This window comes from Fomitopsis serialis (assembly GCF_022376445.1).
Source record: "Fomitopsis serialis strain Sig1Antser10 chromosome Unknown B0H18scaffold_18, whole genome shotgun sequence".
NCBI classification, from domain to species: Eukaryota; Fungi; Basidiomycota; class Agaricomycetes; order Polyporales; family Fomitopsidaceae; genus Fomitopsis; species Fomitopsis serialis.
Genome location: NW_025954978.1, coordinates 165,235 through 178,046, shown reverse-complemented (window position 1 = coordinate 178,046; position 12,812 = coordinate 165,235). Strand labels below are relative to the sequence as shown.

At 55.8% G+C, this 12,812-nt stretch overlaps 4 protein-coding genes across 4 annotated transcripts; 2 read left to right on the top strand and 2 right to left on the bottom strand.

Annotated features, from left to right (window-relative positions):
• Nucleotides 1–31: 31 nt before the first annotated feature.
• On the bottom strand, nt 32–2,818 carry B0H18DRAFT_1117112 (methionyl-tRNA synthetase; the record flags this gene model as incomplete). Its single annotated transcript, XM_048033530.1, has 14 exons — nt 32–857; nt 909–940; nt 991–1,151; nt 1,201–1,399; nt 1,450–1,457; nt 1,513–1,861; nt 1,924–1,975; nt 2,025–2,114; nt 2,165–2,206; nt 2,258–2,411; nt 2,465–2,472; nt 2,528–2,570; nt 2,630–2,703; nt 2,754–2,818. 14 exons carry the CDS (start codon nt 2,816–2,818, stop codon nt 32–34), a joined length of 2,103 nt encoding a protein of 700 aa, XP_047895736.1.
• A 244-nt stretch (nt 2,819–3,062) lies between these two features.
• On the bottom strand, nt 3,063–5,781 carry B0H18DRAFT_994980 (oxalate decarboxylase). The gene is made up of 19 exons (XM_048045295.1): nt 5,759–5,781; nt 5,601–5,698; nt 5,388–5,544; nt 4,993–5,330; nt 4,867–4,940; nt 4,791–4,814; nt 4,691–4,733; nt 4,607–4,634; nt 4,534–4,551; nt 4,424–4,480; nt 4,278–4,367; nt 4,179–4,220; nt 4,002–4,113; nt 3,746–3,948; nt 3,654–3,688; nt 3,539–3,602; nt 3,451–3,484; nt 3,308–3,396; nt 3,063–3,257 (listed from the first exon to the last, which is right to left on the bottom strand). Exons 4-19 carry the CDS (start codon nt 5,289–5,291, stop codon nt 3,156–3,158), a joined length of 1,314 nt encoding a protein of 437 aa, XP_047895735.1. The 5' UTR covers nt 5,292–5,330; nt 5,388–5,544; nt 5,601–5,698; nt 5,759–5,781; the 3' UTR covers nt 3,063–3,155.
• Nucleotides 5,782–6,424: 643 nt separating this feature from the next.
• B0H18DRAFT_994962 (uncharacterized protein) lies at nt 6,425–8,370 on the top strand. Its single transcript, XM_048045294.1, has 3 exons — nt 6,425–6,486; nt 6,548–7,058; nt 7,128–8,370. Exons 2-3 carry the CDS (start codon nt 6,811–6,813, stop codon nt 7,930–7,932), a joined length of 1,053 nt encoding a protein of 350 aa, XP_047895734.1. The 5' UTR covers nt 6,425–6,486; nt 6,548–6,810; the 3' UTR covers nt 7,933–8,370.
• A 211-nt stretch (nt 8,371–8,581) lies between these two features.
• Nucleotides 8,582–11,405, top strand: B0H18DRAFT_994949 (caspase domain-containing protein). Its single transcript, XM_048045293.1, has 18 exons — nt 8,582–8,746; nt 8,806–8,823; nt 8,875–8,928; nt 9,017–9,282; nt 9,339–9,469; nt 9,524–9,605; nt 9,653–9,738; nt 9,819–9,879; nt 9,971–10,053; nt 10,148–10,174; nt 10,231–10,255; nt 10,321–10,430; nt 10,509–10,613; nt 10,698–10,778; nt 10,886–10,889; nt 10,923–10,968; nt 11,047–11,104; nt 11,163–11,405. Exons 1-18 carry the CDS (start codon nt 8,685–8,687, stop codon nt 11,187–11,189), a joined length of 1,326 nt encoding a protein of 441 aa, XP_047895733.1. The 5' UTR covers nt 8,582–8,684; the 3' UTR covers nt 11,190–11,405.
• The last annotated feature ends 1,407 nt before the right edge of the window (nt 11,406–12,812 follow it).

Here is a 12,812-nt window from a genome sequence, read left to right as displayed (position 1 = left end):
CAGCATTGGTTTACTTGGTGATGTGACTTCTCTACGACGCCTTCTGCAACGCAGCAAGCTCCTCCTTCAAGCGCTTCAACTCATCCACGGCAGCTGCAACCTCCTGCTCGACATCCGGAGTCTTTGGCTTGCCTTTCAACGTCCTGACGATCTGGCCCTGCTCGGTGATCCTCTGCTCCCAAGCCAGAACCTCTGCAGATTTCGGCTGGGCATCCACAACAGCAGCGGCGGCCTTGGCCGCCTCCTTCTTCGCCGCGGCGGCTTTGCGCTTCGACATGCCCGGCGCGACGTGGGTGGCATCCGCGCTAGGCTCTGGCGTAGCCTCCACCGGCTTGCTCCCGCCGAACTTCGCCCTCCACACGTCCGCCATCTTCTCGTCGATCTTCTTGAATAGGTGATCGGGCGTGCCAATGGTGTGCCCGGCGAGAATGTCCGTCGAGAAGACCTCGGGCACGGCTCGCGCGGGCGCGTTCAGCTGCGCGAGCATGGCTGCCTCCGTGGCGGGCATGAAGGGGTGGATGAGCGCGGAGAGGATGTAGATGAGGTTGACGGCGCGTGAGACGACCTGTGCGCAGCGCTCCGGGTTCTCGGTCATGAGCGCCTTGTTGAGGCCCGAGGACTGGAGGTAGACGTTGCCCCGGCCGGAGAGGAGCATGACTGTCTGAAGGCCGAGCCGCAGCTTCACCGAGTCCATGGCGTCGATGTAATCCTTCAGGTATGCGTTCACTTCAGTGATGAACTCGCTGTCGATCTCGTCGTTCGGTGAGAGTGGCCCTGGTGCATCGCCGCTCTCAGGGATGACACTGTCATATTGCGACGAGATGAACTTGAGCGTGCGGTTGACGAAGTTACCGAAGCTTCAGAGTAGATCAGCATCTTGAATGCGAAACAGATACGGGAAGACCCACTTATTGAGGAGGACGTTGTTGTTCGCAGCAATCTACAACAGACGATCAAACACCTATCCCCACCTGAGAGCATCGAACTCACACAGTCGCCCCACGAGAACATAGCGTCTGCAGTTTCTGGTCTCGTAGAGATCAGGTAGTACCTCCAGACGGAGGGCGGAATACCGGTCTCTTTTGCCGCAGGACCGAACACGCCGCGATTATGGCTCTTCGAGAATTTGCCGCCCTCATAGTTCAGGTACTCTGCACGGCCTATCAGTAGCCGACTTCGCCACAAGGAAAGTTGCCTTACCTGTGGTAGACAAGTGGAAGAGCGTCGTCCAGGGACGGCCGTCACCCAGCTGGATGGAGGGGAAGTAAACAGTGTGGAAGTAAACGTTGTCCTTGCCCATGAATTGGTACAGCCGGACGTTGTCTTGGTTAAACCACCACTTCTTCCACTCTGGTGTATAGTTTGCTGTGATACTTGGGTATCCGACCGGTGCGTCGAACTGTGCAGGATATTGGCATTCTGGTCACGCCATGTAATGCACTTACTTACCCAGACGTCTGCACAAACATGTCAATAACGACCCACTCAAGCCCATACAAATGCAAGACTCACAGAGCACCTTGCCCTTCATCCCTTGGTCGTCCTCGCCATCCACAATCGGGACAGGCACTCCCCACGTCAGGTCCCGGGTGACCGGGCTTGGCCTCATGCCCCCGCGCATCCTGGCGTCGACGATTTCGCCGTCGCTATTGATGACTGCGTTCGGCGACCACTTGCCCAGCGCCCAGCGCTTCTTGATCCATGCCTCGGTCTTCGGTTGGAGCTCATCAAGCTTGACGTACATGTGTGCTGAGGAGCGTGTGGTGACTTTGTGTGTTTTGCTGATGAGGCAGCGTGGGTTGATAAGGTCGATTGCGTCGAGCGTGCGCGCGCAGACGTCACATTGGTCGCCACGAGCGTCCTAGTGAGGTGGATGAAGGTAACCATAGTGTCAGTATGATATGGAAAATTCGGAAGACGTACATCGGCACCGCAGTGCGGGCATGTCCCCTCGACAAAGCGATCTGCGAGGAATCTGGATGTGTGTCAGTCTATCTCTCAGGCGGTAGCTTCACACCACGCACTTTTGGCAGCCTTCGCAGTAGGTCTGGTCTTTGATCTGCTTCTCGAGGTAGCCGTTGTGGAGCAAGTTCGAATAGATTGATTGGCAAATTCTGGACAGCGTTAAGCTAGAGAACATCCTTAGTGTGAATGACTGACTGACTCAGTGTGCAGGGGTGTTGAGGTTCGCCCGAAGTGATCAAAGCTTCACCAAATGTCAGGATAACGAGATATCATGAGAACCGAGCGTGCGCACCTGAGCTCGAACCACTTGTATGTCTCGACGTGAAGCGCGTTATATTTGTCGCAGAGTTCTCGCGGAGTGATGCCCTCTTTGAGAGCTTGTGTCTCTGTGGCGGTCCCGTATTCGTCTGTGCCACAAATGTACAGGGTTTTCCGATTCCTCGTTCCTGTGAGGTGGTGCCTGAGCATAGAAATTGCATGTCGAGAACGTAGTGCATACGGTTGTATCTGCAATGCAAGTCAATCACAACGCACCCCTAGAACGCCACGAACTATTGCTTACCGAGCAAATACATCGGCACTCAGTGTACTCCCGATAATGTTGCCTACGCTCCGCCGTACGCGTCTCAGTCTGTGTTCACCATCACACGAGCAACGGCCATACCAAGATGGGGCACGTTGTTACAGTACGGCAGAGCGGACGTGATCAGGATGTTGTCTTCGCCGTCCTTTGGCAAGCTAGTTCGCCTTGAACGGCGAGTCACCCTCACTAACATCGCACCACTTACATCGTCTCGCCTGGCTTTGGAATAGCTCGCAGAACACCCTCCGCTTCCCGGATCTTTTGAGACATTCTGTGGTATTCGAGCTTGCTACAGGTCTTCTGGAGGTTGGATACAGATGGTAGTACAAAGTAAGGCTACAGGGCGTCGGAGAAGGAGAATAGTGGCGATCGATAGCCTCTTGAGATGACTCGGGGTGGCAACGCGTCAAAACGCGCCATTTAGCGCCCGCGCGAGACGCGGTCACCTTCACGCGTTTACGCGTCGCCATCTCATAAGTACGCGACATTCAGAATCACGACCAAGGACTGTAGTGGTATGATAACCGCACGTATACATCATCAAATAAATAAAAGAGTCAAGTCATCCCTATCGATCGAAGCGCGAATATGAATATGCTAAGTGCTACTACCCAACGATGATCGGCTTCGTCTTGCTGAAATGACTTAGTGCCTCGTCTGATACATCCAGGTGGGCTTTCACCAAGTCAGGTGGAGTCAATGCAAGCCACTGAGTAGTGTTAAGACTCATCGTCAACAACAGATCAACATGTCGCCCACCTGATTCAAGCTAACGTCCTGGTATTTGTCCGACTTCAAGATCTCGAGGTAATGCAGCGTCGTGTTACCCGTGTTCTCCACATAGTGCCCTTCGAAGAATATTCAGCAAGGTAGAGGAAAGTACTTAACACGATTTCATTTACCGTAGGAAGGCGGGATGTAGCCAATGTCGCCACCCTACGTTCGACGCTCGATGATATACGGGTTCAACCAGAGGGCGTCAGATCTCACCTGGTAATCGAAAGTCCTCGCATTTGAGTTGGCTGCGAAGATAGTCATGCGACCGCTCCCTTCGCTAATCCACTCTCACATGAGTAGAGCTCTCCGGCAGAGAGCCATCACTCACATGAGATAGATCCACTCGGGTTGCGTTGGGTGCCACTATGTATTCGCGCACTGCTTCCTTAGTCTGTCCTGGGTATGTGATGTTGTACTTACGTGGATCTCACGCATCGCACCAGGCTCCAACGTAATCTCCCCAACTGCGATCGTCTGTGCGACCTTGAACTTCGTGGAGTCCGCGATCTTGATGGTACCGCCAGGGAGCTGCGTCGCATTCATCTGCGAGAGCGGGTACGAGTAAGGCTCCGGTGTCTGGCCCTGGGGATCATAGGGCGCCTGGGCGTTCGATGCAGGTGGGTCTGACAACGAGATGAGGTCACCGAGGGGTGCGGTGAAGTGCATGGAAGCTCACTGCTCGGGAAGATATACAGCTGTTCGCCAGGAATGTGGTCGAACGCGGACTGTGGGAGCTGGAAGTTCTTCGCAACCACTTCTTTCGGTATGTGCGCCATTAGGTCCGTCAGCTGCACGGAACACGGGCAGTCAATATTGAGCTCCGAGGACAACAGCCTGGATAGAGACCACTTACAAGGAACGTGGAGTCGTCGCTGAAGTCTCCGTTGTCAAATACCTGGACCACGTTGCAGTCAGTCGTTACGCTATGTAAGAAACGATCTGATGCACTGACAAGAAGGAACTCGGTGCCAGCAGGATCATCGGCAGTTGCCTGAAGGGAATGTGGTTGCCCTGGCGGGAAGTACCACAGGTCTCCTTTGTTCTATATGATTACTCAGTCAAACGGCGCTGAACGGACATGTAATATGTCATACTCACCACCGTTGCCAAGTAGTTTTGTCCGTCCGGGGTGACTGTCGTGATTTGAGTGCTGCCCTACGCCTACTGTCAGCGACGCAAAACTTTGATGACAACATCAACATGCACACCTTCAAAACGTATGCCCACTGTGGAGAGTGATTATTTTGGCAAGGTCTGTGCACACAGCGCTCGATCACATACCTCGGCCGAAGTGTGCCAGTGCAGCTCCCTTGAGAAGGCGTAAGAACAATTTGAATGTCTCCACTGTCATTGTAGGTCACGTACCGGATGGCGCCTGCCTCAAGACGCATGTCTACGCCTGCCATATCTAAAGTGGGGCTGCTGTGAGCGAGCAGAAGCCACAAACGTTATGAGGGCGGCCTACCGGTGCTTATGGGCATCTCGTTCACTGCGTGTGCATGAGTACGCGAAACACATAAAACAGCATTGAGGCTTCTCACCGTTCTGCTGGCGTGCCCAGCCTCCCGTCTGCAAACGGGTGTGGCTGAGGTCGAACGGCCATTTCGCGTTAGGGCTATCACCGTCTCAATAAGCCTGCGTTGAGTCGAACATGGCAATGTACTTACACTTCACCATGGTCAGTTGTCGGTGGAGCAAGAAGACTCGGGTTCTGAAGCTCGAGCGGGACGTTCTGCGGTCCCATGATAGTCGATCCAAGTGAGCCGCGGATTGGCTGGGGGTCGATATTCGAGTCCGCGTTCCATAATTCCGTGTTCGGGTCGTCACTGGCGTACGGGACCGTCGGGCTCGGAGAGGCCGAGGTCGAGGTCGAAGAAGGAGAGCTGACTGGAGCTGAGGCTACCGAGGAGGAGAGAACGAGCAAGCATGCGGTGGCGACGAAGATCTTGTTCAGTGAGATAGGCATGTTGCTTTCTTTACCTGGTGGCCGTTCGGGGGAGTAAGACTTTGTTCAAACGAGTGGATACGGTGAGAGGAGCACAGAATGACACTGTCCACGTACTGCGCCATTATTATATGCATGCCCGCCTCGTCAGCCTCGTCAGCCATGCTAGCTTGAATTGTAATGGCGGCGTACCAATCGATGCTCGCCTCATTCGACGTTGCTTCGTGAGGCACAGATGATGATCATGACACTAGCGGGGGCGAGCATGATTCTCCTACTCGGTTGAAGCAGTCAGTCATACGCCATGTTCAAGCTGGGATCAAAGCTAACTTTCCAGGAAATCTACCTGAAGGCTGAGTACGTTGAGTACTTCAATGCATTGGCTGGGCCTGGTCAGCGTTAGAATAAGAAACAAAGTGTATGCGATTCTGTTGAAAGCCCCACTACTCGCACTGTGAGGGACAACAGCTTCATTGTGATGAACTCACAAACAAACTGATGAATATTCATCATGGACTCGGACGTCAGTGTACACAGTGTGGCGTACACTTATGCGCCTCTTTCCGTATATGGTTAGCCCGCTTCGATTGCCGAAGCATGCCCGCGCGACTGCCACTGCCAAGTGACAGGCACAGTGTGCTTGCACCCTACCTCGACAGTGCAGACTATCCATAATCCGAGTATTTTCGTGCAAAGGCTCTGGTACTGGGAAATCTCTACTGGCAGCGTACTCGCGACATAGCCAATGGCCTTCACTTACGCTCCTGACTTCATCGTAAGCAACGGGCGGATGTATGCGCTCGAATATCGGCTCATACTGGCTCTGTTTTGCAGTTCGGGAAGAAGCGAAGAGGATTTCGGGATGGGACTGAGCGTGATGTGGAAAGCGCTTCATTCGCCGCCGCTGTCCCAGAAAGACACGAAACAGATAATCCCGGCTGGACGGTCCTGAATGACGGGTCCGACGCCTCGGATGCAACAGCCAGGCAGAACGACAGAGCTCCTCCTGAACAACAACCACCGCATTTCGAACCCGCACCCGATGCTGCAAGTTCAACGCGGGCTCTCACAGTCGACGACTTCTTGCGATGGTCCGTCCGGACGCCACTTGCGAAACGGTACGGTGGCCGCAAACAACGTCGAATGAAGCTGCAGTCACGACTGCACGCGTCCTCGGAACTCTATCGCGGCGACGACGTTCCTCCTCGCCTCTCCGGTAACTCCGCACCTGGTAGACTCGTTGTACAAACACGCTCATCCACATTCACGCGCCACAGGTAGCGGAGCGGACTCGGAGCATAGCACGAAGGCACCCCCGTCGAAGATCGCGCGAAAGCAGCGTGCTCGGAAGCCCAAATCGCTCGCAAGCTGCACGTTCACCGCTGCAGCCCTCTCGCACGCCCCCACCACACAGATCAACGCGCATACAGGCGGCCGCGTTCCGCTCACCTTCGTGGATGCCGACGAAGACTCCTCTCCGCACCCCATAAGCAAGAAAGGGAGACTTGTAGACCCCCGGAAAGCCACTTCCTTCCTCCATATGCCGTCGCCTTCAGTGGGTGACGTACGTCTCGGGCCGCTTGCTGCAGTTCGGCCCACTAGGAAACCAATAACGAGGTGGATGTTACGCGGCGCGAATGTAAAGGACGCCACCTGGGGCCAGAACCCGTCATACGACCGCGCGTCCGCGTCCTCTCGAACTATCACCGATCGCAATCAGGTCCGGTGTAATGTGTTACCATTTGCACTCGTCCCTTTAGAGGAACATGAGGCTTCTTTGCAGACAAAGTATTGTCTCTCGTTCCACACGAACGCGTGATGCTGAACCCTGACATGTTGTCTACCCCTTTTCTATAGGAAGCAGCAACAGAACACCCCGGTGGTAGAGTGTCGTAAGGCGCCGCAACAGGAAGAAGGCCAATCTGGGAATGTACCGCTGCCTGCGGTAATGGCGATCCCCATACCTCCCAGACGGGTGCATAGACGGCCAGACCGTCGCGGAGTGTCCGCTGGTAGATCAACTCGCGAACGAGGATCCAACGCGCTGCCCGGTCCTAGTGTTCAAACAACGCCTTCGTCTGCCGGAAAATCTACCTCGGAGGACCCTCATCCACTCCCGCATGCATCAGGCGAATCCACTGCAGGAGCGATCGCAATGTCGGTCGAATTGTCTACTAGCGCTGCTGCATCTCCGTCCCTTGACTTCCCAAAGAAGACCAATGTTTGCAACTCTCTGGCTGATCGCCCCGATCGTGCTGCTAGTCCCGCAGGGCTGTCTTCTTCTCCTGTCGACTGCGACAATAGTTCTTCTCTGGCAATCGCGTTTGCTGCGCGCGTTACCCCCGCTTCATTTCTAAATGCTGGACTCGGTAACACAGGAACTGTCATAGACCCATCTGAGGCTGGCGTTTCTGCGGAGAAAAGCGTTCGTCTGCGGCCTCTAGCATCATACCTGGACTCCCTGCGCGAGACTGCACGCGCAGCTACGAAGCTGCAATCAAGTACTCGAGAACATAACTCCCGCTTGAAGGTCGGTCGCAGCGCCAGGGCGATGGGCCGACCGCCCCGGGATGGCGCATCCCCCGCTATGACTCGACCTCCCAAGACAACCGATCTGCGCTCTCAGACGACATTTAACCGTGATGTGCGTGTCATCTGTTGAACTTATGCTTGCACAGATTCATCTGCTGTACCTAGACTCGGGCTCGCGGTTTCTCTGCGCCATATCCCCGAAACGATCGTCCTGTCTCCCGGCGCGCCATTCGTCCCTGGCATCCACAAGGTCAAGAAGGCATGTCAAGCCCCAATCCCTTTGCGTACAATGCTACTGAAGGGACCGGTTCTGCCGGTGGCGCACCGGTCATGGAGATGGACCGGCCAGTCTTACCGATGCTTCTCGACGCTGAGGATGATGTGGACGAGCTGGCGTACGAAGAAGAATGCGGTCCTGTGCTCAGCTATAGCGTGGATTTGTTTTCAGGCTACCTAGCTGACGCGCGAGATGCAGTTTGAAACAGTACTAGTGGGACGGCAGTGACATTGTATTGTACAGCGAGTTGAACGTGCTACTTACTACCCGATGCAAACCCGATGTGATTAATATTGTGGAAGATGCTGCTCTTAACGCGACGTCTCAGACAAGAAAAATAGTTGTCTTGTCTTGTCGTTGATTCAGACTATGGAGAACTTGGTAACCCACTGTGTTTTGGGCGGCGGAGGGCGCGTCTGGCCGTTTGGCTCTGACGCGCTGTTCTGCATAACGTGACCGTGGCTGCGTATCGATGCCGAGTGGCTGCAGCCACCAGGACTGAGACACTCTGCAGTGCACGGTCCTCTAGCTATACCATTCTCTTCCAGCTTCTCTAGCATCTTTCGGCTCTTCGTGTACAAGAACTTCGAGGTAAGAGCACTCAGATGTGGAACGACTACCCGGGAAACCAGCGCGGATACCCTCCGCCACCAAATGAAGGCAGCCCGTACGTCAATTGAGTCCAGTTATGAACGTGTACAGCCTACTGACTACGAGCCGTGCTAGAATGGGCTTTCCGTCGCCGTGAGTACTCAGCGATAACTGCCATGCTGCCGATAATTGACTCCAGACCAGAGGCGTGCCGAATGCGTCGCGAGGCTACGAGCCGAGCTACGCACCGTCGTATGGGTCGGGCTACGCGCCCCGCCGGGGCCGCCACCTGGCCAGTAAGCACAATCTCACTCTAGTTCCATTCACCTTCATGTCTTCGCTTCAGAGGTGACCCGTGGGGGCCGCCTCCCGGCCCTCCGCCCAGCCACCACCACCACCATCACCAAGGTGGCGGATATGCTCCTCCTCCTGGCCCGCCACCGTCTATTCCTCCGAGACCATCACCTGGCGGATACGCGCCACCTCCAGGTCCACCACCTTCTGGTTACGGCGCGCCATCTCCTGGCGCAGGACGCCAATACGCGCCTCCCCCCGGTCCTCCGTCTGGTTATGGCATGTCAGATCCATATTCCGGTGGTTACGCTCCTCCGCGTAAGTTTGGACATCTGCATCTCAAGTCATCCCTAACTTCGTGTGATCGTACACAGCCGGGGCCCCGCACCGCCCTCCTACAGGCCAACAGCACTATGGGCCGATGATGAACGGGCAGGGCGGGCAGCAGCAGATTCAGCCTTACTTCCAGTACTCCCAATGTAATGGAAAGAAGAAGGCTCTCTGTGTACGTCTTTCTGATCAGGTTATCTGTGTCGTGGCGCTAAGTGAATGCGTCCAGATTGGGATAAACTACATGGGGTCCTCTCAGGAACTCAAGGGATGCATCAACGACGCAAACAACATGCGGCGTTTCCTTATTCGTAAGCGTCGCGATCGAGCGGTTGACTGTGACTCATGTCTTTTACAGATGAGTATGGATACCAAGAGGACGACATCGTGATGTTGACTGATGACCAACCGGACCCGAGAGCCATCCCTACGCGGATGAACATGGTACGCAGCCCGCTCCCCGCTCGCCACGTATTTGAATAGCTCTGATGCTGACATGCACATCCGCGCCGTCCCCATCACAGATACATGCCTTCCAATGGCTCGTGCGCGATGCACAGCCAAACGACTCGCTCTTCTTGCATTGTACGCAGATCAGTCCACGATAGTATTCTCGCGCGCTGACCAACGTCTGCCACGTACTTTTCCAGACTCTGGGCACGGCGGTCTCACAAAGACTTGGATGGTGACGAAGAAAGCGGGTACGACGAGGTGATTTACCCTGTAGACTTCCAAGAGACCGGCCAAATCGTGGACGACGTGCGTCTTTCCACAAAGCTCAGCATTCTAGAGTGTTTTACTTACTTGGTATGATTGCAGGACTGCATGACCTGCTCGTGAAGCCCTTCCGCAGGGATGTCGTCTCACGGCTATATTTGACGTATGCTTGATGCTAGTCTATGCATGAGGAGCTGTATTGACCGTCCTGACATATAGTCGTGCCACTCCGGCTCTATCATGGGTAAGTCGCACAGCCCACCGTACCGGCCGCGCGACGCCCATTGCAATCCCTGATGCTCGTCGCAGACCTGCCATACATGTACTCCCACGAAGGGAAGATCAAGGAGCCCAACCTGGCAGCAGAAGCCGCGCAAGGCCTCCTCGGCGCAGTCAGTTCCTATGCCCGGGGCGACATCGTGCGTCTTCATTCCCATCTACTCCGTTCATGGAGGCAGCAGCGTGCCTTGGATCGTGACCACTCATAACCTCCGTAGGGAGGCATGATGAGCACCGTAACGGGACTCATCAAAGGTGTGTCGGGCAGAAACTCAGGCGCGCGCGAGCGGACACAGCAAACGAAGACGAGCCCCGCTGATGTGGTGAGTATCCGCGTGCCACGATCTGCGCAGCGCTCTATACAACCGTGTGAGCCCCTCCGTTGATCGACACCCCGTCTTGTGCAGATCTGCTGGGGTGGCTGCAAGGACCAGCAGACCAGCGCGGATACGGTCGAAGCCGGGCAGGCGACGGGAGCCATGAGTTACGTGAGTCGCACTCTTTCGCCGCTCCGCGTTTCTACTGTGCTTAACACTGACGTTCCCTCGCGCGATGCCTAGGCTTTCATGACCGTCCTCCGTGCGTACCTGAGCAGCTCCGTCTGCCCGTCTCCCGCTGACGATCCCTCACAGGGCAAAACAAGCAGCAAAGTTACCAACAGCTGCTCCTGAACGTCCGGTACGTACTCGCCTCACTTCTTTTCTCACTGCACCGTCTGTCTGGAGCACCCCTGCTGAGATGCACGTTCCGGTGCAGGGGGATCCTCTTCCAGAAGTACAGCCAGAAGCCGCAGCTGTCCTCCTCCCACCCGATCGTACGTACTCCTTCGAGCGCTCGGATGGAGCATGTGTTAATGATCTGCACCGATGCAGGACACGAGTTTGTTGTTCATCTGTTGAAGCGTTCGCAGGACGCGTGTGGTTCAATGGGGCGAATCTTGCTGTACGATGCCTGTGTACGGACTATAGGCTGTATCATCTTGTGCCTCTTTCTTGTAGTGCCTCAGAGCAAACGGAACATAGTCTCGTCTCGATGTAACTGCAACTCGTCAGCGCAACTTGAACAAAGCGGGGTCGGACGCACTCAGTAAGAGGGCCGCAGGACACCGACTCACATTGTCCCCGGACGCTTCTCTACCACGGCCACCTGCCCCTCCCGCACGCCCAGATCGTGACCGAGGTATTTATACCTCATCGATACCGTCCGCCCAAGTATATCCCCCTCAGGGCGGGAACCGCCGCAGATACGCGGATGTGGGCAGCGCGGATCCTGGACGGTTCCGCACCCTCGTCACCGCGAAGTGGGAAAGTGTGGGGGATGCGGGGTGGGAGAGGAAGCGCGTCGAGGACGCGCGCAAAGCCTAACATTCTGTGGGGTAGAGCCTCCGAGCTCGAGCACGTTGCCGGCGAACGGACGGTGGCTGAGCGGCGTCCGGGTCGCCGTCGGACGGTGTTGACGACGGTGACGTTCTGGCTTTTTTCGTTGCGCTGGTGGTAGTGGTGCCGAAGGGCGGGGATGTCTGGTAGTGATGTTGAGGGCGGTGAGATCTGGGGGTCGTTCACACCGGTACATAGAATACGGGTGACGCACTCGTCGACGCAAAGGTGATGCTCACCGTACGATGCTTCGTCCGGTGCGATGACCAGGTTCCGAAGGCGGCCCGTGCACCACTCGACCACCATAGAGTGCTGGCCGTCGCGATAAGTCGAACCTGAGCTTGACATCGGAACCCGCGCGTGGTGTCTCGCGGACAGGACCTTCCCGGGACTGGAGCTGAGTACGGGCAGCGAGACGGCATATGCACCAGTCATTTATCGCCGACTGGAGGACTCGTGTTTGAGAATTACGGGAGCACCATGTTACAACAAATTGTTCCGTATGCCCCGTGCGCTAGCAGTGCTCCTAAGGGGCGATCTTCATAAATCTTCACAAGCCCACCTCAGCTGCGCATATGGCTCCCACAGAGCCGCCGCCAGATACGAAGGGTTTGGAAGTGGCTTCGACATCCATAGCGCGCTGCAGCATGTCGTACGATACCCGTCAGCTGGTACACACAGCGCTATGTAGGTTCGATAGCCTCCGTCGAGCGATTGCAAAGTTCGCGCTGTACGTGAATTCGCGTCAGGTTGTCTGGGGCACGCCGATATCGAAAGACGGAGGGCAAACCCGGTCCCGCTTCCCAGGAACGGAGGGGGCGGGTAGCCGCAAAATGAAAACTCGAGCTGGTTGCTGAGGCCAGGACAAGGCCAGGGCGTCCCCCTGCCTACTATGGCATCCTAAAGGCCGTCGCGCCCCGAGTAAAGCGGTTATATGTCGGTGGTGCCCCATGCTTTGCGACGTCCTAGCGGGGATGCCGATAGCCAGAATGTGTCAGCCTTGATGTTATCCCCTGTTCCTGGTAAGTTTGTCGCATCGGTGCATGACTGGGGGTTGTACGCAAGCTGTACGGTAAATGCCGTCTGTTGCACCTTGCTACCCTGCTGAGCAACGGTGACGTACTGCTCAACATCATACACAGGAAG

What these genes read in the sequence shown, in the direction of transcription:
- B0H18DRAFT_994980 (XM_048045295.1), bottom strand. Translation starts at nt 5,291, where the DNA reads ATGCCTATCTCACTGAACAAGATCTTCGTCGCCACCGCATGCTTGCTC. An exon ending in CTTGAGGCAGGCGCCATCCG is followed by an intron (nt 4,635 to 4,690) that starts GTACGTGACCTA and finishes CGCCTTCTCAAG; the next exon opens with GGAGCTGCACTGGCACACTT. An exon ending in CGAGGACTTTCGATTACCAG is followed by an intron (nt 3,485 to 3,538) that starts GTGAGATCTGAC and finishes CGTCGAACGTAG; the next exon opens with GGTGGCGACATTGGCTACAT.
- B0H18DRAFT_994962 (XM_048045294.1), top strand. Translation starts at nt 6,811, where the DNA reads ATGCCGTCGCCTTCAGTGGGTGACGTACGTCTCGGGCCGCTTGCTGCA. An exon ending in GAGGCTTCTTTGCAGACAAA is followed by an intron (nt 7,059 to 7,127) that starts GTATTGTCTCTC and finishes CCTTTTCTATAG; the next exon opens with GAAGCAGCAACAGAACACCC.
- B0H18DRAFT_994949 (XM_048045293.1), top strand. Translation starts at nt 8,685, where the DNA reads ATGTGGAACGACTACCCGGGAAACCAGCGCGGATACCCTCCGCCACCA. An exon ending in CCGGCCAAATCGTGGACGAC is followed by an intron (nt 10,054 to 10,147) that starts GTGCGTCTTTCC and finishes GCCCTTCCGCAG; the next exon opens with GGATGTCGTCTCACGGCTAT. An exon ending in CCTATGCCCGGGGCGACATC is followed by an intron (nt 10,431 to 10,508) that starts GTGCGTCTTCAT and finishes TAACCTCCGTAG; the next exon opens with GGAGGCATGATGAGCACCGT.